The 22,246-nt window shown below is 40.7% G+C and overlaps 2 protein-coding genes and 1 long non-coding RNA gene across 5 annotated transcripts; all 3 read left to right on the top strand.

The window, feature by feature from the left end:
• Nucleotides 1–4,159: 4,159 nt before the first annotated feature.
• LOC147284504 (uncharacterized) lies at nucleotides 4,160–5,511 on the top strand. The gene is made up of 4 exons (XR_015122255.1): nucleotides 4,160–4,236; nucleotides 4,331–4,386; nucleotides 4,696–4,957; nucleotides 5,100–5,511. It is a non-coding gene; the product is annotated as an uncharacterized LOC147284504 (long non-coding RNA).
• A 7,087-nt stretch (nucleotides 5,512–12,598) lies between these two features.
• Nucleotides 12,599–16,756, top strand: LOC147284503 (putative disease resistance protein At5g66900). 2 transcript variants are annotated; one of them, XM_086242894.1, is made up of 6 exons: nucleotides 12,599–12,750; nucleotides 12,921–13,538; nucleotides 13,992–14,395; nucleotides 14,710–15,071; nucleotides 15,218–15,429; nucleotides 15,571–16,756. In XM_086242894.1, coding segments are annotated over exons 1-6 (2,439 nt in total). In that variant the 5' UTR covers nucleotides 12,599–12,749; the 3' UTR covers nucleotides 16,413–16,756. The 2 variants fall into 2 exon arrangements, with proteins under 2 accessions (XP_086099020.1, XP_086099021.1); XM_086242895.1 differs by having other exon boundaries at nucleotides 12,640–12,750; nucleotides 12,877–13,538.
• Nucleotides 16,757–16,894: 138 nt separating this feature from the next.
• LOC147284502 (cyclic nucleotide-gated ion channel 1-like) lies at nucleotides 16,895–21,385 on the top strand. Of its 2 annotated transcripts, XM_086242896.1 has the most exons (7): nucleotides 16,895–18,472; nucleotides 18,559–19,069; nucleotides 19,191–19,388; nucleotides 19,533–19,837; nucleotides 19,965–20,076; nucleotides 20,214–20,462; nucleotides 20,536–21,385. In XM_086242896.1, the coding sequence occupies exons 1-7, from the start codon at nucleotides 18,432–18,434 to the stop codon at nucleotides 21,157–21,159; spliced, it is 2,040 nt and encodes a 679-aa protein (XP_086099022.1). In that variant the 5' UTR covers nucleotides 16,895–18,431; the 3' UTR covers nucleotides 21,160–21,385. The 2 variants fall into 2 exon arrangements, with proteins under 2 accessions (XP_086099022.1, XP_086099023.1); XM_086242897.1 differs by lacking the exons at nucleotides 19,533–19,837; nucleotides 19,965–20,076.
• Nucleotides 21,386–22,246: the final 861 nt, after the last annotated feature.

Raw genomic sequence — 22,246 nt, 5'->3', positions numbered from 1 at the left:
ATTTCTATCAAAAAAACTCATATAGTCATAGAGTCATAGCCTCATAGGCTTGAACCAGGCGGCCGGTCAAAAAAAAATTAATGTATAAAATTTTTTATTTGAAGTATAAGGAATTTATTTCAAGCAAAGAATTAACATTTTCATCTAACAAATTGATGAACGTTTTCAATTTGCTTTAAGTATAAATGAAACTCTAATTGGAAGAATTGAAATAGTAAAGACATGTTTAAAAAAAAAAAAAAAACTCAAATTACAAGGACCGAATTGATTATTTTTCAATAAATTTATCTTTGTCTATGTATTATAATGGTTTTCTTTATGGACTTCTTACTTGTTACTACAAACCTGTTTAGTTTTAAATTATTTTGTGTTCGTATGACTAATCATCTCGGCATAACGACAAGTGACATAAGGCTTAACATCATGTCGTTTGGGCCTAGACCCAAAGACTAAGCCCTTCCTAGGCTCCTGGGCTCCTAGCCCCTGACCTCTTAGGCTCCGGCCTCCTAGGCTCCGGCCTCATAGGCTCCAGCCCTCTGGGCTCCGGCCTCCTAGGCTCCGGCCCCATAGGCTCCAGCCTCCTAGGCCCCGACCCGTGTCAACTCACTCGGATCCTCAAGACCGGTGACACGTGGCGCTCCTACAGTGCAAGTCATCACAAGGGACACGTGTCATCACCGGATTGGTTGACACTTTTCCAAAGGTACTATAAAAGAGGTACCTTCTTGTCACAAAAGGACGACTGAAATCATTATTATACTATTCACTCACTCTGCTCTCAGATCTCTCTGAACACTGACTTGAGCGTCGGAGGAGCTTTGGCCGGCACCACACCGGTGCCCTTCCCGCTCACTTTTGTGTACTTGCGCAGGGTGCTTTGGATATCATTCTCTCTCATTACTCACCAGTCGGACCCAGCTACCCGTTCCTGCCCCACTTCGACGTGTCGTCCACTCAGTGGTGGGTCAACGGGCCTACGTGGTTCGACTCGACGTTGACTGCTCTACCATTTTTGAGCATCAACAGTTTGGCGCCGTCTGTGGGAAACGTTACAACTTTTCCCCATTGAATTCTCTACCCTCAGTTGAGGTGCAAAAACCTTCCGAGCTTCCGAGCTTCCTAGCTTCCGAGCTTCCGAGCTTCCGAGCTCCCGAGCTTCCGAGCTTCCTAGCTTCCGAGCTTCCGAGCTCCCGAGCTTCCGAGCTTCCTAGCTTCCGAGCTTCCGAGCTTCCGAGCTTCCTAGCTTCCGAGCTTCCTAGCTTCCGAGCTTCCTAGCTTCCGAGCTTCCGAGCTTCCGAGCTCCCGAGCTTCCGAGCTTCCTAGCTTCCGAGCTTCCGAGCTTCCTAGCTTCCTAGCTTCCGAGCACTACTACAAAAAAGGCCTTTAATATCACTAGATACATATCGATTTTTTGAAAAATCGATATCGTAAAAATTTTAATATCGATTGAGGTTTTTGATGATATGTAAAGTAGATAACATATCACCACTTTTTTTTAAATGATATCTAATGTAACCCTTTTTCAGTAGATAAGGGTTAAACCGATATGTAATGTTACCTGAACCGGTCTTTTCCTCCAACTTAAAATTTTTTTGGTACCCTCTTTCACTCATCTCGACTCTAACTCTTAGACCCTCCCTCCCGAGCTCTCTCTCTCTCTCTCTCTCTCTCTCTCTCTCTCACTCACTCTTTCCTCTCTCTCTCTCTCTCTCTCACCGCGCCTCCTCACCAATCGAACTGCCACCGTCCAACAGCGATGGCTGGCGAGACCACCGGCCATATCTTCCTCTCTTTTTCCTTTCCCTTCCCTAACCTAACCCAGGCAGAGCCAAAGGTCTACTCATGCGAAGCGATCTCCTAATTCCAGTGGTGTCGCGGCCCAACTCCGACCGCAATGGGTTCCTCTCGTTGAGCTGAATTGATCCATGGCCTCCCTTTTCTTCGACAACCACGCACGGTAGAATTTTGAAGCTTGAAAGGTCGCGACCTTCTCTGTTCGATTCTGGCAACTTCAGCGGTGGGTGGCAGCGGTTCGATAGGGGTTCTTCTCCTGTCAACTTGAGCTCTCTATTGGTGTGGGTAATTGAACCGAATTAAGGTTAGGGTTCCTCTTTCTCTTGGTCTCTATCTCCCTTTCACTGTGTTTAAATTATAATGAATTTAGGGTTTGGGTGCTTCCTCAAATTTAGGGTTTTCTTTATACTTGTCTTGGGTTTTTCATAAATTTTTGGAGAATTCAGCTTTAGGATATAACTTCAAGGTTTAGAACGTGGAGGATATATGTGTTGAAGCAACAAATAGAAAAATTTGAGGTGGGAGTTCTGATTATATATGTGTATAAATTATGTATTTTGATTACACTTTATCCTAGAAATCTGCTTCGATTACTCAGTTCATTTGGACATTTCTTGTGTTCTCAATTTCCATATTCACATTTTTCCAATTTTGTGCTCTTTGAAATCTGTTACTAAATGGATTATGGAAGTCAAAAAAATCTTTGTTACTCTTTGAAAAATGATTGGATTTTGATCTGAAACTACAACCAGAGTACTTGACCCACCATCAATGCTTTGCTTTTGATGATTTGCATTACAAAGTATTGAGCTGTAATATATATCTTTGATGAATTATTCAGCTTTATTATTGTTGATGATATGTATCTCCTTGTTTTTTAATTGGTTGGTTTAGTTGTAAAAGTTGAGCTCCTTGTTCAATTTGTTGATCGTTTCATTTGTGGAAATTCAATCTATATGATGAAAATTGATCAGTTTAATTTGATGGTTCGTCAGACTTTGTGAAGCTACGTTTATGTGAACCATGATTTCCCTATGTATCAGCATCACCTTTGAATATGAATCAAATAATTGAATGATTTTCCTATGTATACAGATTCAAATTCAAATACACAATAAATTGTGACTTTAGTTTTAATTTGTTTAGGTGTCTTGCTTATAGGTCCCACACATAAACCAGCTATATTCTTGGTATTGCGGCCTCGCCTGCGTTCTGATGATTTTTAGGACCATTGGCATTAACAACTACGATATTCAGACATTGGCAGAACTATGTTGCACAACTAGGTGTTCCCTTCTTTACAAAGTCAAAACTTAAGTTCCTTCTGTTATATACTTTCCCTTATGATTATTGTTCTTTATAAATTAATTTATGTTTTATAGGATTATGAGTTCAAAGCTTGGTGAAGATAGAAACTGTAGAAGAATGAAAGTGCTTCCTTGATCTAGTGTTGAAAATACTAGATTAGTATTTGTATGACTAGATTAATTTACTCTTTCCTAAATGCTATTTTTTAATGAAGGTCATGCTATAGCTGGTCCTATTACAGAAATCTTGTATTGTTTGTATAAATGAATACTTCTTGTGAAGTTGGAATAGGTATGTAGTGCCATATGAATGCTTGATAGCTTAAAGTTGCACTTAGGTTTATGCTTGATACTTAAGGTCAAATATTCAATATAAGTTTATGTGAAACGTTTTTGATATATCTGACTGAATACTGACATCTCGTTTGCAGCATTTGGACTGTTGATCTAGCATATTTATTACAGAAGTTCTCTATTAGTTTTTCTTACTACACTGTGACATTTGGAGCAAACCCAAATTATTCTGGCGACTTGGCGAGACATTTTACAAGGCGATTCCCTGTTATTCAGATAGAGGCTGTTTGTTATTGATCTAGACCATACTGGCTGTTTGCAAGTTTCACAATGCAATTCTCACCCTGATGGTTCTATTAATTATAGACTGCATATATCATATGACATGAAAAGTCAAGTACTCTGATGATTTCTAAATGGACTATGGCAGTCAAAAAAAATCTTTGAAGGTGCAAGTGGCCAGAACATGTTCCTCAGTTAAAAAATCTTTGAATGTCAATGCATATGCACATATTAGCTCATTTGGTTGTTGGATGGTATTTTTATTTTAAATAATTGGTCTTGATGGTCTGGTTATCATTACTAATGTATTTAATTTTAGAGTAATCAGTATTTATTTTTGTAGATTATTTGGTGAATTGGTCTCAGTCCTAGTGATAAATGGAATTGGACTCCAATATCTGAGCATTAAGTTTCTTATTTCTCCACTTTAATGGACTCTTTTCTCACTTCCTTCCTCTCCCTCTCCCCCTTTTTTTGTTTGCAGTTTTCAGAACTAATTGGTTTAGACTAGGAGCTATGAATACTAATTGGGCCATGGCGAGATCGATTCATGGAGTTGGTATTGTATATGTTATCATTTTTGGTTTATTTATGTAGTTATGAACATTAAAGGAGGTATTTGAAGGAGTGTATGTTGTTTCCCACTTTTGCAGGTTATATATTATGTGATAACACTGATTTCTAGGAAAATGCTTGTCTTGCTGGTCTGGTGAGCACTAATGCATTCAGGTTCTTATAAAAGGGTTTATTGGGATTGTTGGGTTTTAGTTTTGTTGGTTCCTCCTTTTGAGCAAAATTTGATGTTTGTTTCCTTTTTACAATCTATTGTACTTATTTAGTTGCTTTCTTCTCTTTTTTAATTTTAATGTCTTCTTTTGCAATGAACTAGTCTTAATCTGAAAAGGGTTATGATTTATGAGTAATTTTTGAGTGTTTGATCACTTTGATATCATTATTATCTTCTCTATGAGAACTCTGTCAAGCTTCACAAAAACATAAGTTGTTTATAAATCTGCAGTATTTTGAAGTTGTCCCACAAATGGAGAAGCAGACGCACTTGGACCAGATCCTTAGATGCCGGGAACAAGGTTCTAAGGTCATTGTTTTTTGTTCCACAGAGAGCTTGTGGTTGCAGACACTATTGGGGCTGCTGCAATTCATGGGGACAAGTCTCAACATGAGAGAGACTTGGTTCTACATGAGTTCTGTTGCGGAAAGTCCCCAGTATTATTAGCTGCCACTGATGATGCTGCTTGCCAGATTGACATCAAAGATATAAGGTTAGCTCATGTCATCGCACTTTCTTTTCTTCTTTTTCCCCCTAAGTTTTCATGCTCAACTTATTAATGAAAAACTAACAGCGACTCACTGGGACAAATATCAAGAGTGGTAAGAGATTAACTATGATTTTTCATGTTACAGGGTGGTGATTAACTATGATTTCCCTAATGTGGTTGAGGACTACGTTTACCGAGTTGAAAGAAATGGGGTGTTGTACAACTCTTTCTCTGAGCATGATTGGAAATATGCAGCTAATTTGATACAAGTTCTGGAGCGAGCTAAGCATCTGATGCCCCCAGGGTACGTTAGCCATTTTGTGGTATTTAGATGGCCAAGCCAATTTTTTGTAAAGGAAGAACAAGTGCATGCAGATTTTAGAACAATGTAGTCAAATGTTAGGAGAATTGCTGCCATGCCAATATTTTGAAAGTGTAGGCAGCTTTGAATTGGAACAATTGATAGGGGTTATGAAATATTGATCATGGCTGTGACTATTGTTTTTGTGGGATTAATTTGTAATCCTTTTATTTTGTACTTAATTGAAATGTATGGATCAATGGAATGCCTTTTTGTACTTGGAATGTTTGGATGAAAGGAAAATTTGAAAATGCACCAATTTCAAGCCACACATTTGTGTACTTGCATGGTCAGGGCTTTTATATGAGTTTTTGCACAAAAAAAAAAAAAAAATTTATTTCACACCAACCTTACAGATCACTTTTTTCGGAGTTTTTAATATCAGTTCTATTAAAAAACTGATATATAAAGACGGGTTTAACATCTGTTAATAACTGAGAATCGATATCAAAGTTAGTTTGTATATCAGTTTAATAGGTAATGCGATATGTAAAGATGAGTTTAACATCAATTAATAATTGACCACTGATATGAAAGTTAGTTTAGATATCAGTTTAATAAGTAATGCGATATATAAAAATGATTTAATATTGGTTATTTACTGAAAACCAGTATCAAAGTCCATTTAGATATCAATTTAAAATACAAAAACGATATTTAAAATACGTTTAGATATCAGTTTGAGATGTTTGGATATCAGTTTTTTCAAACATTCTGATATTAAAACATGGAATAGATATCGGTGTTACACTGATATCTATTTTAGGGGTAGAATAGATATCACCCCTGGAAATATCGGATTTTCACCCTGATAGATATCAGTGGATCACCGATATTAAAGGCCTTTTTTGTAGTAGTGGAGCTTCCGAGCTTCCGAGCTTCCGAGCTCCCGAGCTTCCGAGCTTCCTAGCTTCCGAGCTTCCGAGCTTCCTAGCTTCCGAGCTTCCGAGCTTCCGAGCTTCCGAGCTTTCGAGCTTCCGAGCTTCCTAGCTTCCGAGCTTCCGAGCTCCCGAGCTTCCGAGCTTCCTAGCTTCCGAGCTTCCGAGCTTCCGAGCTTCCGAGCTTCCTAGCTTCTGGGCTTCCGAGCTCCCGAGCTTCCGAGCTTCCCAGCTTCCGAGCTCCCTCCAGGCTTCCGCGCCGCGCACCCACTTAGGCTTCCGCCCCGCACACCCACTCAGGCTTCCGCGCCGCGCACTACCCAGGCTTCCGCGCCGCGCACCCACTCAGGCTTCCGCGCCGCGCACCACCCAGGCTTCCGCGCCGCGCACCCACTTAGGCTTCTGCCCCGCACACCCACTCAGGCTTCCGCGCCGCGCACTACCCAGGCTTCCGCGCCGCGCACCCACTCAGGCTTCCGCGCCGCGCACCACCCAGGCTTCCGCGCCGCGCACCCACTTAGGCTTCCGCCCCGCACACCCACTCAGGCTTCCGCGCCGCGCACTACCCAGGCTTCCGCGCCGCGCACCCACTCAGGCTTTCGCGCTGCGCACCACCCAGGCTTCCGCGCCGCGCACCCACTTAGGCTTCCGCCCCGCACACCCACTCAGGCTTCCGCGCCGCGCACTACCCAGGCTTCCGCGCCGCGCACCCACCCAGGCTTCCGCCCCGCGCACTACCCAGGCTTCTGCGCCGCGCACCAACCCAGGCTTCCTCGCCGCGCACCCACCCAGGCTTCCGCGCCGCGCAGCCACCCAGGCTTCCGCGCTGCTGACACCAGCTCTCTCCGAGCTTTCGCCCCGTGCACCGCCAGCCCCGGCCCGAGCCCAGGCTTCCGCGCCGCGCACCCACTCAGGCTTCCTCGCCGCGCGCCCACCCAGGCTTCCACCCCGGGCACCACCCAGGTTTCCACGCCCCTGACGCCAGCTCCCTCCGAGCTTCCGCCCCGCGCACCGCCAGCCCCGGCTCGTGCCCAGGCTTTCGCCCTGCTCACCACCCAGGCTTCCGCGCACCTCCGTTACTTTTACAAGTTGTACCCCCCGGGAACTTTTTTCAATTTCATCTATCTTAACGCTTTAATCAATGAAAGTCCTACCACGGACATCTTTTCATTCAAAGCGTTAATTGTGTGTATGGGCACCCGGGCCATCGGACATCCGACCCTACCCATATCAGTACCGTGCATTCAAGGGAAATCAAGTACCATGCATTCAAGGGAAAATCAGTATCATACATGCATTCAAGGGAAACTAAGTACCATGCATTCAAGAAAAATTCCACAATACCATGTATTACAAGGAAAGGCATCCTACCCAATAACGGGTCGGACACCCTCAACATCATCTACATACTCAAGTACAAACTTAATACTCAAAAGAGTTTGCAATTTGGTACGGGCAACATCCGACCCGACCATATAACTCAAGTAAAAATAGGGCAATGGTCCGCCCACCCCTGCTCCCGGGCCATGTTTGCTTCAAACATTTATTTGGGATCATCTCCCATGTCATGCTCTCCACCTGTGGATGCTCCATCCTCGGGCTCTACCTCAAGGGTACCTCCCTCCGGGACGTTGGCATGCTCATCATTACTGCCAGTAGCAGACCACGCAAGCGGTCCCAGTCAAAATCGGGGCACACTTGGCCTCGTCGGTGTCTCATCACTTGTAGACGCCTGGTCGAACCCTCCATCATCCATGGAATTGCCCTCCCTTGATGAATCGTCTGAGGAAACCATGGAATGTCCGACCTCACCACACCTGCCCATCCCAGACAAAAAAAAAAAAAAAAAAAAAAATCAAGATAGGAAGTGCTCGGAATACCAAGGCAACACAATGGACATATCAGATCACTACTGGTTTCCCACCACTCATAAGTGCTCTTCCACCCCCAAATTTACAACATTCACCCTATTACTTTCTCATGTTCAGCCGCTAATCATGCACATACCAATATTCACAAAATCAATTCAAGAGAAAGAGCAATGACAACCCAAGCCTTACCAGTATTCCGCGGCTTCAACGGCTCAGACGGGTTCCGACCCACTAATCTTGTTTCTTATGTACCTGGCCAAAAACACAAAAACACCCAATAAATTACAAAGTCCAAAATAAAGGCGTGGCCTACCCAGTGCTCGGCAAGGTTCATACCCACCTGCACCTCCACCTGCCCCTACTCACATCATCCACAAATTCACAATCAGAATTCCAAGGTCCGCCTCAGGCTGGACGACCACAGTTTCTCACAGTTCTAAATTTTCTAAGGCAACATCAACAATTCACATGGCCAGGACGAATTTCAAAGTGCTTACCTCAAAGTGCTCGGAACAACCTCCAACTTTCCGACCCACTCAAACCGAGCTGCTGCCCGCGCACCACAGCTACGATCCGGCCCCGCCGAGCACCCCCCCGACCCGTTGCTAATGGATCCGACAAGCACCCCCTCACCTGTGCACACTCCCAGCAGCCACCCACCTGCGCAATGCCCAAGCCTAGCAGATCCTCCAAAGTTGCTGCCAGCAGCTCCCCCAAATCGCTGCCAGAAAATCCGGCCCAACCCGCAGCGCCTCCGCGCAGCACCCCAACGCGACCCGAGAACAGCCCCTCGTGCCTACCAGAGCAGCCCACGCTGCTGCCCGAGCACCACCTCCAGCCCGCACTGCCCCAAGCTCACCAGCTGCTCCGAGCCGAGCAGCCACAGATCCGACCCGACCACTGCGTGCAACACCCCCCCTGCGCCAACCCGAGCAGCAACCCACGACCCGGGCCGAGCCCAGCCAGTCCGCGCCGCCCCTGTCCCAAGTCCGGCCCGAGCCCCGTCGTTAGCGCACACCAAAGCTACAGCCCGATCCGAGCCTCCTCCTCCGACCCGCCCCGACGACTCCTCCGCGCACACCAGACCTCCGGCCCGATCCCCTGTTCGGACCCGAGCCGACCCGCGCACCGAGCCTGCCTCTCGGCCCAGCCTCCGAGCCGCTGCCACTTGCTCCGACCCGAGGCGAACCGCGCCGATCTGAGCAGCCCAAGCCCGATCCGACCCAAACGATGGCTCCTCCCCTCCGCGTCGCTGCCCGGACTCCTCTGCTCCAAGCCGCCAACCCGAGCCTGCAGCCCCCCCCCTCAGTCCGATCCGAGCACCACAACCTCCCACCCGAGCCCCTCTTGTCTTCCTCTGTTTTGTTTCCACCCCGCTCACAGCCAATGTTTGTTACAAAAAAAAAAAAAAAAAAAAAAAAAAAACCAACTTTCTTCTCTCTCTCCGAGTTAGTCACAAACACAACCAACAAAAAAAAAAAGAGGAGGGGCAGCCCTGTATTCGGTTATCACAAACAAAAAGGGGGGGCAGCTCTATATCGAGTCATTTTTCAAAAAAATAAAAAAGAGGAGAGGGGGGAGAGATGAGGGTGTGGAATCCTTTATATTAGGGCTCTACCATTTCATTCAAGATTCTCATTTACAAAGGGCGACATCCCCCCATTAAATTGGACGGGATTCACTGGGATTTTGTGAAGCGTCTACTGTTCGGAATACAGAGCGCTCAAATTCAAAAAAAAAAAAAAAAATTATTATGATCTTTTATATCTAACCCCCCAAGCTTTCCTACAGTACAGCTTTTCTTGCTCAGGAACTTGGGGGACTTCTAAACAGTATCTTAAGCAGGAACAAGCATGTGGTTACTTGTCGTTCTGCTCGGATTTCTGTGTGTACAAAGTTCCCAACCAAGAAGTATCTTCTGCTCGGAAACTTGGGGGACTTCTGTTCGTATGACTAATCATCTCGGCATAACGACAAGTGACATAAGGCTTAACATCATGTCGTTTGGGCCTAGACCCAAAGACTAAGCCCTTCCTAGGCTCCTGGGCTCCTAGCCCCTGACCTCTTAGGCTCCGGCCTCCTAGGCTCCGGCCTCATAGGCTCCGGCCCCCTGGGCTCCGGCCTCCTAGGCTCCGGCCCCATAGGCTCCGGCCTTCTAAGCTCCAGCCTCCTAGGCCCCGACCCGTGTCAACTCACTCGGATCCTCAAGACCGGTGACACGTGGCGCTCCTACAGTGCAAGTCATCACAAGGGACACGTGTCATCACCGGATTGGTTGACACTCTTCCAAAGGTACTATAAAAGAGGTACCTTCTTGTCACAAAAGGACGACTGAAATCATTATTATACTATTCACTCACTCTGCTCTCAGATCTCTCTGAACACTGACTTGAGCGTCGGAGGAGCTTTGGCCGGCACCACACCGGTGCCCTTCCCGCTCACTTTTGTGTACTTGCGCAGGGTGCTTTGGATATCATTCTCTCTCATTACTCACCAGTCGGACCCAGCTACCCGTTCCTGCCCCACTTCGACGTGTCGTCCACTCAGTGGTGGGTCAACGGGCCTACGTGGTTCGACTCGACGTTGACTGCTCTACCATTTTTGAGCATCAACATTTTGTTTTTTTTTTTTTCTGAGAATAGTAGTACTAGGAATCTTAACTTTTCTTTTTCAACTTATATGACATTCATACATTAGACACTAAAAAATAAAAAATAAAATCTAAAAAAAAAAAGGAAGTACCATATTCAACAAAGTAATGATACATAAGGTGATAATAACAATTAGAAAAAAAAGTTGAGACTCTTTGCATTTTTCTTTAACCGTCAACAATTCTCATAAAGATGGGATCTACTCTATGAGATATGTATAGCATAAAGTGGTTATATCTAGTATGAGTTTTCTTGGTACTAAGAATTAATGCTAATTTATTGAACTAATTATTGCATATTGGTTCAAACCAAGGTATTAAAGTTCAAAATTTTCGGCGAAATTTTGTAAAAAATTTTATTTTTTTAGGGTTTCGAAATCGAAACATATGTTTAACAATTTTTCGTGAAGATTTTGTCGAAATTTCGGTGAAATTTATCGAAATTTATTGAAATTTTCCTATTTTCTCCAACTTCAGAAATTCACCAAAAATAGCTCAAGACTCTAAATAATTCACCGAAAAAGTCTACGGACTCATATTGATGAGTACTAATTTCCTATGACCTCAAAATAGTCAAATTGCTTTCAAAAAAATTATGAAAAATCATACTCTCATAATTTAATTCTAAAAAAAAAATCGCTAAATTCTTGAATTTTCATTTTCTAAAATTCATTTCCACACAACTAAGCTTTAGAACCACAACCAAAGGTCTAAGTTAGTTAAAATAAACTTAAAAAAATTTATAATTTCTTTAAACAAACCTTAAAACAAGTTTGAAAAATTTAAGTAACAAAATTACCATAAGCCAAAATTTGGGTTGTTACACTTAGTGAAGACAAAGCTTGGCTGGGTGAGAGGCACGAGAAAAAAGGAAGGAAAGATTAAAAAAAAAAAAAAAGACTGAAGAGAGAGACATGGGGAAAGTTAAAGAAAGAAAAAAAAAAAAGGGGTGGTTTGGGGTCTTTGGGCAATTGGAAAGAAAAAAAAAAAAGATTTGAGATTTCGTTTAGTTATTTTAAACCTTAAATTCTAATACATTTCTATATAAAAAAATAATAAAAAGTATCTTAAAGAAACTAAAACCTAATATCCTAAAGAATATAGAATATATAAGGTTTAATGTATAAATTATAGAGTATAAAGAGTATTAGGGTATATAGAGTATACAGAGTATTATGGTTTAGATTTTAGTGTATAATTAAATTATACAGTATAAAGAATATACTAATTTTATTTAACAGTATTTGCTTCAGCGCGCATTATATTCACCTTATATCACATGAAACCAACTATATAATTTGGTTTCTTTAATATTTTTTATCAATTTAATAGATAATATGTTAAATAAACATATAGTAAAGTTTCATTAAAAATTTCAGTATTTTGATAGCAATTTTCGTCGTTTCTGTCTAATTTTTGTTGAAATTTAAAATTCTTCAAAATTTTCATCGAAATTTCCGTTGAAATTTCCATCAAAATTTCCTCGAAATCCAAAATTTAATTCTTTGGTTCAAACCTTGTATCTTCTGTATCATTTCCTTAAAGTTTATCCTTCTTTTGCTTTTATTACAAAAAAAATATATATATATATATCCTTCTTTTGCAAAATAGAAAAAACTTGTTTTTAAAATATACAAAAAGTAAAGTTGTGGGCTCTGTGGTAGGCCCACTACCTCCTTTTACACGCTAAAGGGGGTTATTTCCTTACTATACCCAAGATACTTCTCAGAAAACCGTAAAACCGTAAAAAACGAGTGGACGTGGCGGGGTCTCGAAGTTGAAGGTATGATATTTCTTAGAAAAAGGTATGGATTTGCGCGGTTAAATTTGTTTAGTCTCATAATAGAGTCGGTCTTTTTTTGAGTGTTGGCTGCATATTAGAAACACTCCGTCAATTAGTTCCAAGTTCCAACCTGGAAATTACGTTCGGCCATATTTGTATATATATGCTTACATCCCCCAAAACCCAGAAAATTGCAAACAACAGTATATTATTCTATAAACTGAAGAAGTCTGCTATCATTACCGAAACTAAAGTAAGAGAATACTGTGTTTTGTGTTTGGTTTTTGAGTCTCTTTATTTATATATTGTTTTCTTGGGTCCCAAATGACATTACTTAACTTTAATTGTTCTTATTGTCTGAATATATTGAAACAAATAGGAGTATTCTGATTTTGTTGTTGGGCGCTATTGTAATCATTGCAGTGTCTTCTGCTTTAAGAACAGCATTTGGGTCACTGTTTAATGTGGTTATGGAACTGCAAGGCAAGCCTTTTAAACCCCGTCTTGGAGATATCAAATCCACACTAGACTCTTTAGAGCCACTGATCATGGAGATGACAGAACTTAACAAGGTATTGGATCGTCCAAAGGAGGAACTGGACAATTTCAGAATGCAAATGGAGAAGGGGGTAGAGCTGGTTCACAAGTGCTCCAAGGTGGGTCTGTGGAGCAGCTGCTGCAAAAAGTGTAAATACACCAAGCAACTTCGTGAGTTGGATAAATCCCTTCAAAGACTGTTGGGTATACTCAAAGTGCAGGAAACAAGGGATGTGAAGGAGACCTTGGTTTTGGTCAAGAATATAGAGACCACGGTAAAGCAAATTGAAGAGCGTTGTGTGATACAAAATCAATCTTGGGTTAAAAGTTGGGCTGCAGTGCCTGAGCCTCCATCGCTTACAGTTGGGTTGGATGTTCCTTTGAAGGAGTTGAAGATGAAGCTTCTTAAGGATGATGGGGTGTCAATGCTTGTGCTCACTGCTCCTGGAGGATGTGGGAAGACCACCTTGGCAAAGAGGTTTTGTGTAGATGAAGAAGTGAGAGGTATATCACTATATCGTATACCCAAATCTAAAGTTTAACATCATTTTACTTGTATTAGTGCTATTTTAAAGATTTTATTCCTTAATTGTAACCCTTTTTCTGTGAGAGTCAAGCCACAAATCTTGGTTACTTTAAAAGAGTAACCAAGCATTTACTATAACTTCATGCAATATGCTTTAGAAGAGTAACCAAGCATTTGTTATAACTTAATGATTGGGATATGCTTTAGAAGAGTAACCAATTAACCATTTGTTATAACTTCATGATAGGGATATGCTTTGTTAAGAAAATTGCCTCACCCATTGCTTACTATTTGCATATCTTACCTCCAAATGTGATCTAGATATTCATTTTCATGACTTCACCATTTGTGTTTGGTTTTCTTCTCTGTTCTATTCCAGACAGATTTAAATGATCTTTTAGTGACAACTTTCTTATATTGTATTTGGATAGATAAATTCAAGAACAATATCTTCTTTGTCACTGTTTCAAAAAAGCCCAACTTGGACCTCATTTTACAAGAACTATATCAACAGAAGGGTTCCCAGGTACCTGCTTCCCAGAATGAAGTAATCGCGGTTAATTGGCTGCAACAATTCCTGAAGGAAACAGGACAAAATCCTTTACTTTTGGTCCTGGATGATGTTTGGTCCGGATCAGAATCCCTTCTTGACAAGTTTCATGAATTAAAAATGTCAAATAACAAGATTTTGGTGACCTCAAGATTTTCATTTCTAAGGTTTGGTTCTCCATATTATTTAAAATCATTGAATGATGAAGATGCAATGGCGCTTTTTCGCCATTCAGTATCCTTTGAAGATAGGAGCTCTCATATTCCAGATGATCTTCTGAGACAGGTGATTCTTTGTCTGCAATGCACAAAATTTATGCTTATTTATGCCTCACAAAAGGGGGAAAAGATATTATGTTCGCTTTTTATGCAAAGCACCCATACACGTGAGTAGTGAACAGAGAACACTTAATTTACCATATCAACCTGCAAATAATCATATGTTCACACTTATTCATGAACTAAATCTAAAATAAGAATAAAGAAGAGCAGATAGTTATTTAACCATTTTCTTGATTGAGATGACTTTTAGAAACTTTAATTTTGGGCCTGCTAGTGAAATTGTAATAATTGACTTGATTTGGGTGAATTGAACTGCAGATAGTAGAAGGCTTTAAGGGATTTCCACTTGCCATTACAGTAGTCGGAAGATCACTTTGCGGACAGCCTATAGAGATATGGAAAAGAAGAGTAATTGAATGGTCTAAAGGTTCTTCTATTCTTGATTCTGAGACTGAATTGCTTCTTTGCCTCCAAAGCAGCTTAGATGCCTTGGATAAAGAAATGCCTATCATCAAGGAGTGTTTCTTAGACCTGGGTTCATTTCCTGAAGACCAAAGAATACCTGTTGCTGCCCTCATTTATATGTGGGCAGAGTTATATGAGATAAATGATGATGTTTTGTGCATTGCAAACCTCTATGGGCTCACTTCCCGAAGCCTGGCTAATCTTGTAGTCACAAGGTATGCAAGCTTCTATATTTATCTTGTATGATACTTTCACTCTATTTTTTTCGTTTATACACAACAAGTTACCACTCATGATTAGCTATTGCAATATGCATGCTGAAGAAATCTGTTCTAAGCAACTTAGTTTTGATCATAATTAGGAAGGAGAAGATAGAAGGGGATGAATACTACACTGAACACTTCGTTACTCAGCATGATGTGCTTAGAGAGTTGGCTATCCATCAGACGAGTCAGGACCCTATAGATCAGAGAAAAAGACTAATTATAGACATATGTGGAGATGATCTTCCTAAGTGGTTGACAGAACAGACGTATCAACCCGTCAGCGCTCGCCTATTATCCATCACAACTGGTTCTCCCTTCTCTCTTTAGCAAATACATAAGCATGAACACATACGTATGCACACGCGCACGTACACATACACACACACAACCACTAAAACTTCAATAGTATTTTCGCCCCTGCTCACATCATACAGCATATTGTTTGCAGATGGAGAATTCTCAACACAATGGCCCAACATGGAACTACCAGAAGCTGAGGTTCTAGTTCTGAATTTTAGATCAAAAAACTATGCCTTACCTGAATTTGCGGAGAAAATGGATAAATTAAAGGTTCTAATAGTCACAAATTACAGTCTCTTACCTGCTGAATTAAACAATTTTCAACTACTAGGTTCGTTGTCAAATCTAAAGAGAATCAGATTGGAACGCATTTCAATTCCTTCCATAACCAAGAACCTCAGAGAGTTGAAGTGTTTACAAAAGATATCTTTATTCATGTGCAACATCGGTCAACCTTTTAGCGACTGTTCGGTCCAAATTTTAGATGCATTGCCAAATCTAATGGAAATGAACATTGATTATTGCAATGATTTGGTAGAATTGCCTGACAACCTCTGTGATCTCATTAACCTAAGGAAACTTAGTATCACTAACTCTCATAAGCTATCTTCTTTGCCTGAAGGGATTGGAAAGCTAGTAAATTTAGAAGTACTAAGGCTCAGGTCCTGTACAGAGTTGTTAGAGTTGCCAGGCTCAATTAGGAACCTCAAAAAGTTAAACTTTCTTGACATATCTAATTGCTTCAGCATTAAGGAGCTGCCTGAACACATTGGTGAACTATGCAGTTTAGAAAAGCTCAACATGAGACAATGCTCAAGATTACAAGAGGTGCCTGCATCAGTGTTGGATCTTGATCTGTTAAAGGATGTGATATGTGATGAAGAGACAGAAAATTTATGGGAACCCTTCTTACCCTCTCTCAAAAACATACACATAAAGGTGGTCAAAGAAGATATCAACCTAAATTGGCTCCATAAGCTTCCATCCTGAGACCTGTCTTTCCTCGGGAAATTTATGGGAACCCTTCTTACGCTTTCTTAAAAACATACATACCTGTCTTTCCTCAATAAATGTTGGAGCAACGTCGTGATTTGTGCTTCATTTCGTTTGCCTAGTTTACTGCTCTTTATATTTTTATGTTTTTTTGTTTTTGTAAATAGTATGGATATTGCATTGTAGTAAACAAACAGGCCATGCAATAATATTCCATACTATCTACATTGTAGTTTTGTGGAATTTGTTCTTTTATTTTTCAAGGCCAGTTTGTTTGTAGAATAATTATTGTGGTTATTTATTATTGTAGGACCACACAAATTTACACCGTTTAATTTGTATGTGTTATGTTCAAATTTCATTCCTCAATATGAAGGCTGTTTCTGTGAAAATGACGCCACAAATCTTGGTTACTTAGAAGGGTAACTAAACTTTTGTTATAACTTCATAATGGGAAATTGAGAAATTTAATCAAATAACTCCTTCTAATGTCACTTTTATTAATCCTAGGGTCCCAACATTACCAGTTTTACTCTTTTTCCATTTGATCGATTGAGGTGCTGACTTAAAAATAGTTGGATCAGGACACAGTTCTTCAATAAAAGCCCAAACCAGGCAGCAACACTTTAGAGTTTAGACCCAAAGAGAGCAGCCCGCTATGGGCAAACCAAAAGCACAGGCCCAAGAGAAAAACGAAAATATCTAGAGAAACACAACCCAAACAAATTAAGGTCAAAGATAGGGAATGCTGCTAGATACGAGTATTCACCGCAGAAGCCAATTGACTGTTGAGCTTGTCATGCTCCATCTCTACCTCGCCCAGAGGAGAGGTGGACCAGAATAGAGCACAAGTCAACTATTAAATAAATTGCTTGCTTCAAACAAGTTGGAAAACATGGGTCTAGAATTTCATTGATAATGTGATTATCTTGACTTGGTGTTCAGTCATGACCCCACTACCTCTCATTACTTGTATGGTCAGTGGTCACTAGCAAGGTATAAATATTGCCAGCTACCAACGATGGTTTGGTGAAACCAATAATGGTCATTTTGATTTATGACCCAGACGGGCCAGACCCAACTATGTATTTGCTTCGTCGAAAACAGTTATGCATTTGCTTGGTCATTAAATGGCAGAGTCAATGGGCACCAACTAGGGAATTTCGAGCTTTCCATTGAAAGACTCTATTCTTCTTTATATATACAAGGCATCATTTGGACTTTTGTATGAGTGTATGTTCACCAATTACAAAGTAAGAGAAAATTGAGTTTTGCATATTGCTCTGTTCTTAATTTTTGAAAGGAATGCAAGTTTTGTGGACATGGTGATCGAATGAATGAGCTGCTCATTCAGGGTTTAGGGTTTAGGGAGACATATTGCACTATGTCCACAAAACTGATTCAGCTTATTCAGCTCATTCAGCTCATTCAGCTCTTGCACTATGTCCACAAAACTTATTCAGCTCATTCAGCTCAGTTTTATGGACATAGTGCAAATTTTACAAGGAAAACATATTCTAGCTGCTGAGTGAGCTGAATGAAGAAGATATTAGCTAGGAACAGTGTATAGGGAAAATTGTGGACATGGTGTTGGTCAGCATGAAGACCCATTAATTATCAACGATTCAATGCTAACTAACAATATTGTTTTTGGACAACCCCACAGGGTCCTGATTATAAATAAATAAATTTAATTAGACCAAAATTTGATAGCCTTGTTAAATGTAATTGTAACTGCAGATTCAGCTGAAAATGAAAAGCTAGATAATAGGAACTTGTGGACGTGATCTTGGTCAGTGTATGAGACTAGCTACTAGTCCTCTTAAGAAAAAAAAAAAAAAAAAACTCTGCGACTAGTAGGTTCCCGTTGCCCCTGATTACATAGATTCCATGAACTAATATATAACACAAATTAACAACTACTATTTATTTGTAATAAAAAGTCTATAGAATAGATCGATTTTGAAGAATTTTGTGTTGTAGTCTGTGTCTCTACCAAATTTCAAATAAGTAATTATGATTAACTCGCAGGATCAGGAAGATCACATTGAACTAAGGTGAGTTCTCTCTGCCTCAAAATATGCATTTTTCTTTTCCCTTTGTGATTGCATTAATTTTTAGAATTTTTATTTTTTATGATCAGCCTTACACCAGGTCAATACCTAAGGCACCCAAAAAATGCAACCGGAGGAGGAGGACCTTCAGCACCCAATAAATGGAAAAGGCCCTCACAAATTCCATTGTGGGATAAGATAATTGCACTTTCATGTGTAATTGCAGTGATAATGGATCCTTTGTTTTTTTACATTCCAATTGTCAAAGAGGAAGAAAAATGCCTTGGGAAGGACAAAAGTTTGAGGAATGCTTCTCTTCTTTTACGAGCACTCACCGATGTCATTTTGATAGTGGATATCATATATCAAGTTCAAGAAGCTATTAAGATTGTGCCAACAAAGAATACCAAAAAAGCTGTGGCCTTGGACGTAGAAACAGGAGCAAATGATGATTGTGTATTGAAAAAAGGAGACTTCATTCAATTTGCTAAGGAAATAGCTCGCAAGTTTAACCAAATAACGAAGCTAATTGCTAGTGAGATGCCCTGGTTATCTCCCCCCATCTTTATTGACTTTCTCGCTCTTCTTCCCATCCCACAAGTAAGAATTCGATCAAATTCAACTTTTCCTTTTCATTTCGTGTAAATTCTTACCAAGCTATCGCTACAATTGATTAATTAACAGACTTCTAAGTTTCTAACCCTTTATTTATTTTCTTCAGGTGCTAATAGTAGGTGTTTTCTTCAAATTGAGTGGCTCTCGGCATTTAAATAAGAGAAAGATTCTAAATGTCTTTCTTCTCAGCCAATATGTGCCAAGAATTTATCGAATCCATCTTTCTTCTAAAGAATTAAGAAATACTACTGGAATATTGATTAAATGTGCATCCAATTTTTTTCAATACATCCTTGCCAGCCACGTAAGTTTCATATCTTCGTCCTCTATTTATTTTAATTTTATTTTTTTAAGTAGTGATTGACTAATATTTATTTCAAAAAATGTTGGCTCACTAAGAATTTAAGTAATGCTTAAATCATTGGCTAATTAATTTGCTATATTATAGATACTTGGAGCCTTTTGGTACTTTCTTTCTATTCAACGAGAGACAACATGCTGGCATCAAGCTTGTAAAAATTATATCGATATTAGAGGATGTATGAGTATTTTTTATTGCGATGATCGCAATACTACTTCAAGAGATATCAGTACATTTATAAACGAGCAGTGTCCTTTCGAGATTCCAAACAAAGCCACAGTGCCGTTTAATTTTGGAATATTTCTTAATTTCCTTAAGTCCGGTAACACGGGGGAAATAAATTTTGCAAAGAAGTATTTTTACTCATTCTGGTGGGGCCTGCGAAATCTAAGGTTTGCATATATACATGTATTCACATCACCAATATATATAAGCACATCGATCAATTATTTATAACTTATGTACCTCATTGATTAGTATCTATAACATATTGCTTGATCACTAACTAATTTTTTGCAGTAATTTTGGCACGAATCTGGAAACAAGTGACTATTTGTGGGAAAATTGCTTTGCAATTCTTATTTCCATCATTGGCTTGCTATTGTTTTTATATCTAATTGGGAATGTGCAGGTCGGTAATAAATCTCTCTCACACAGTCGGACTTGTTTCTCTTAATTTTGAATCTTTTAATTGTCTCACTTGTTTAATTTTATACTAGTAGCTGATCAGATGGAGCTTAATTAATTAATCTTTTTGTGGTGAAACAGACACTCATGCAGTTGTCAACTTCAAAATCAGAGGAGATACGACAAAAGATTCAAATGAGAGAGCTAGACATACAAGTGTGGATGGAGAGAAATGCTCTCCCTAATGATTTGAAGAAGGAAATCCTTAAAAACATAAGAAAAAAATTGGAAGAAAACAAAGATGCGAATCTGGAGAATCTATTCTCTATTCTTCCCTGGAAAACCAGAAGATCTCTAAAGCGTTTTCTCTGCATGGAAACGCTAAAGAAAGTACGTACGTAGGATATATATATAGACATTTCGATCAATTCAAGTAAGCAAATTAAGATATTATGTTATGTAGGTACCAAAGCTTCAAAATGTGAAAGCGCCCGCGTTGAAAATGATGTGCGACTATTTGAGGCCAGTGATGTACGCTGAGAATAGCTACATCGTTCGAACGGGAGAACCACTTGATCTAATGCTCTTCATTACACAAGGCACCATATGGACCTTCACCACTAGCGAATGCAGTAATTGTGGTGCAGCTGGACGATTAGCAACGACTTCGTCATCATCAATGATCCACAAGACCCTTGAGAAAGGTGATTTTTACGGAGACGAAGAGCTTCTGGGTTGGGCATCCGTACCCAACAACCCATTTTGCAACCTTCCGATCTCCACCGAAAATGTGAAATGCCATACCCACGTAGAAGGCTTTGCTCTGCCGGCCAAGGACTTGTCAAGCGTGGCCTCCAACTGCAAAATGTATTGGGATTTCGGAAATTCTGGGAACAGAGTGGAGATGGCACTTTCGACCATATCAACAGCGATGCTAAGTTTTCGCAACCGAACAAAGAAGGCTGCAGAGACACCACTGTTTCCCGAATTGGCTACTCATGATGAGGAGGGTGGTCAGCCCAACCAGAGAATCGTATATCAGCGACTACGCCCTGTATTTCATTTATCGCACTTGCAGACTAGATAGACTAGACCCAAGGCCCAGCCCAACTGTCCTCGTTTTAATCAATTTCTACATAAATATCTTTGAATCTTCTACGTTAATTAGTTGCTCATTTGTCAGCGAAATCTTACATTATTTTAGCATAAACCTATAATGTTTTTTGTGTTTTGATTAATTTTATATGTTGTCATGCTGATGGATAGTAAATAAACAAGAGCCAAACGAAAACCATTTTCCCTTATTGGCTATATGTTTGTGGATAAACCCACACCGATCCAACGGCCAGTCAGGGCTGGACACGTGGCCGGTCAGACCCAACTTCAATGTTTGACTTCTCAGTGGTCAGACTTTGACCTCCACATCATCACTGCTCAGTACTTCTGCCGCCAGTTCAGATCGGGTCTCCATGCCGAATCCTCTATGCCCGGTCCGAGCCGAACCGATGATCTTCCAAGGGATTGAGTGTTCATCTTTCCACGGCCATCCCGGTTCGGCTCGGCTCGGCTCGGAAGGAATCCCGCTTCAAGTCCTAAGCGTCAACCAGTTGTGGCTTTGAAGGACCCCTATCTACTGGATCGGTTCGGTCAGGAATCCCGTGTCCGATCCGATCACACATGGGCTTCATGTATACACATAGGAACATGTGTTCGGGTTGGCTCGGCTCTCCGCCGCCATTCCCAGGAAGATCACGTTGGGATGAACCGCCACACTTAAATGCACCTGACAAAAGTCTTCTGACAAAGGAGACAATACAGCCTATATTCATGACTACTGGGGCAGTTCACCTGAATCTTCTATACTTGCATTCAATGCAGCATTGAATGCAAACGAGGTAGGGCAGCTGTGCATGTCACTGTTCATGACCGAACGCGTGGATCTTTCTCAACCAGCCAGTCACATGCAAGTAACTTACTCATCACAATCTCCTTTGCCTATATATATCAACTCATATGTGCAAAATGGGGATCCATCGAACTATCAACCTCTCACCAGACAAACACTTACAAAGAAGCCTTCACTCACCCAAGAGCATACCCAACTTGCTGGGAATAAGCCCAGAACATTTGCCTTGTTCTTCCCATTCTCCCAAGTTCATCCTTTGTTCTTCCTC

Source organism: Dryas octopetala, chromosome 5, assembly GCF_963921425.1.
Source record: "Dryas octopetala chromosome 5, drDryOcto1.1, whole genome shotgun sequence".
Taxonomy (NCBI): Eukaryota; Viridiplantae; Streptophyta; class Magnoliopsida; order Rosales; family Rosaceae; genus Dryas; species Dryas octopetala.
This window is presented reverse-complemented; position numbering and strand designations above follow the sequence as displayed.

Coding starts and splice junctions, on each gene's coding strand:
- LOC147284503 (XM_086242894.1), top strand. Junction 13,539..13,991: donor TGTAGATGAAGAAGTGAGAG/GTATATCACTAT, acceptor GTATTTGGATAG/ATAAATTCAAGAACAATATC. Junction 15,430..15,570: donor CCTATTATCCATCACAACTG/GTTCTCCCTTCT, acceptor TATTGTTTGCAG/ATGGAGAATTCTCAACACAA.
- LOC147284502 (XM_086242896.1), top strand. CDS start 18,432: ATGATTAACTCGCAGGATCAGGAAGATCACATTGAACTAAG. Junction 19,070..19,190: donor CTCTTCTTCCCATCCCACAA/GTAAGAATTCGA, acceptor TATTTTCTTCAG/GTGCTAATAGTAGGTGTTTT. Junction 20,463..20,535: donor GCATGGAAACGCTAAAGAAA/GTACGTACGTAG, acceptor TATGTTATGTAG/GTACCAAAGCTTCAAAATGT.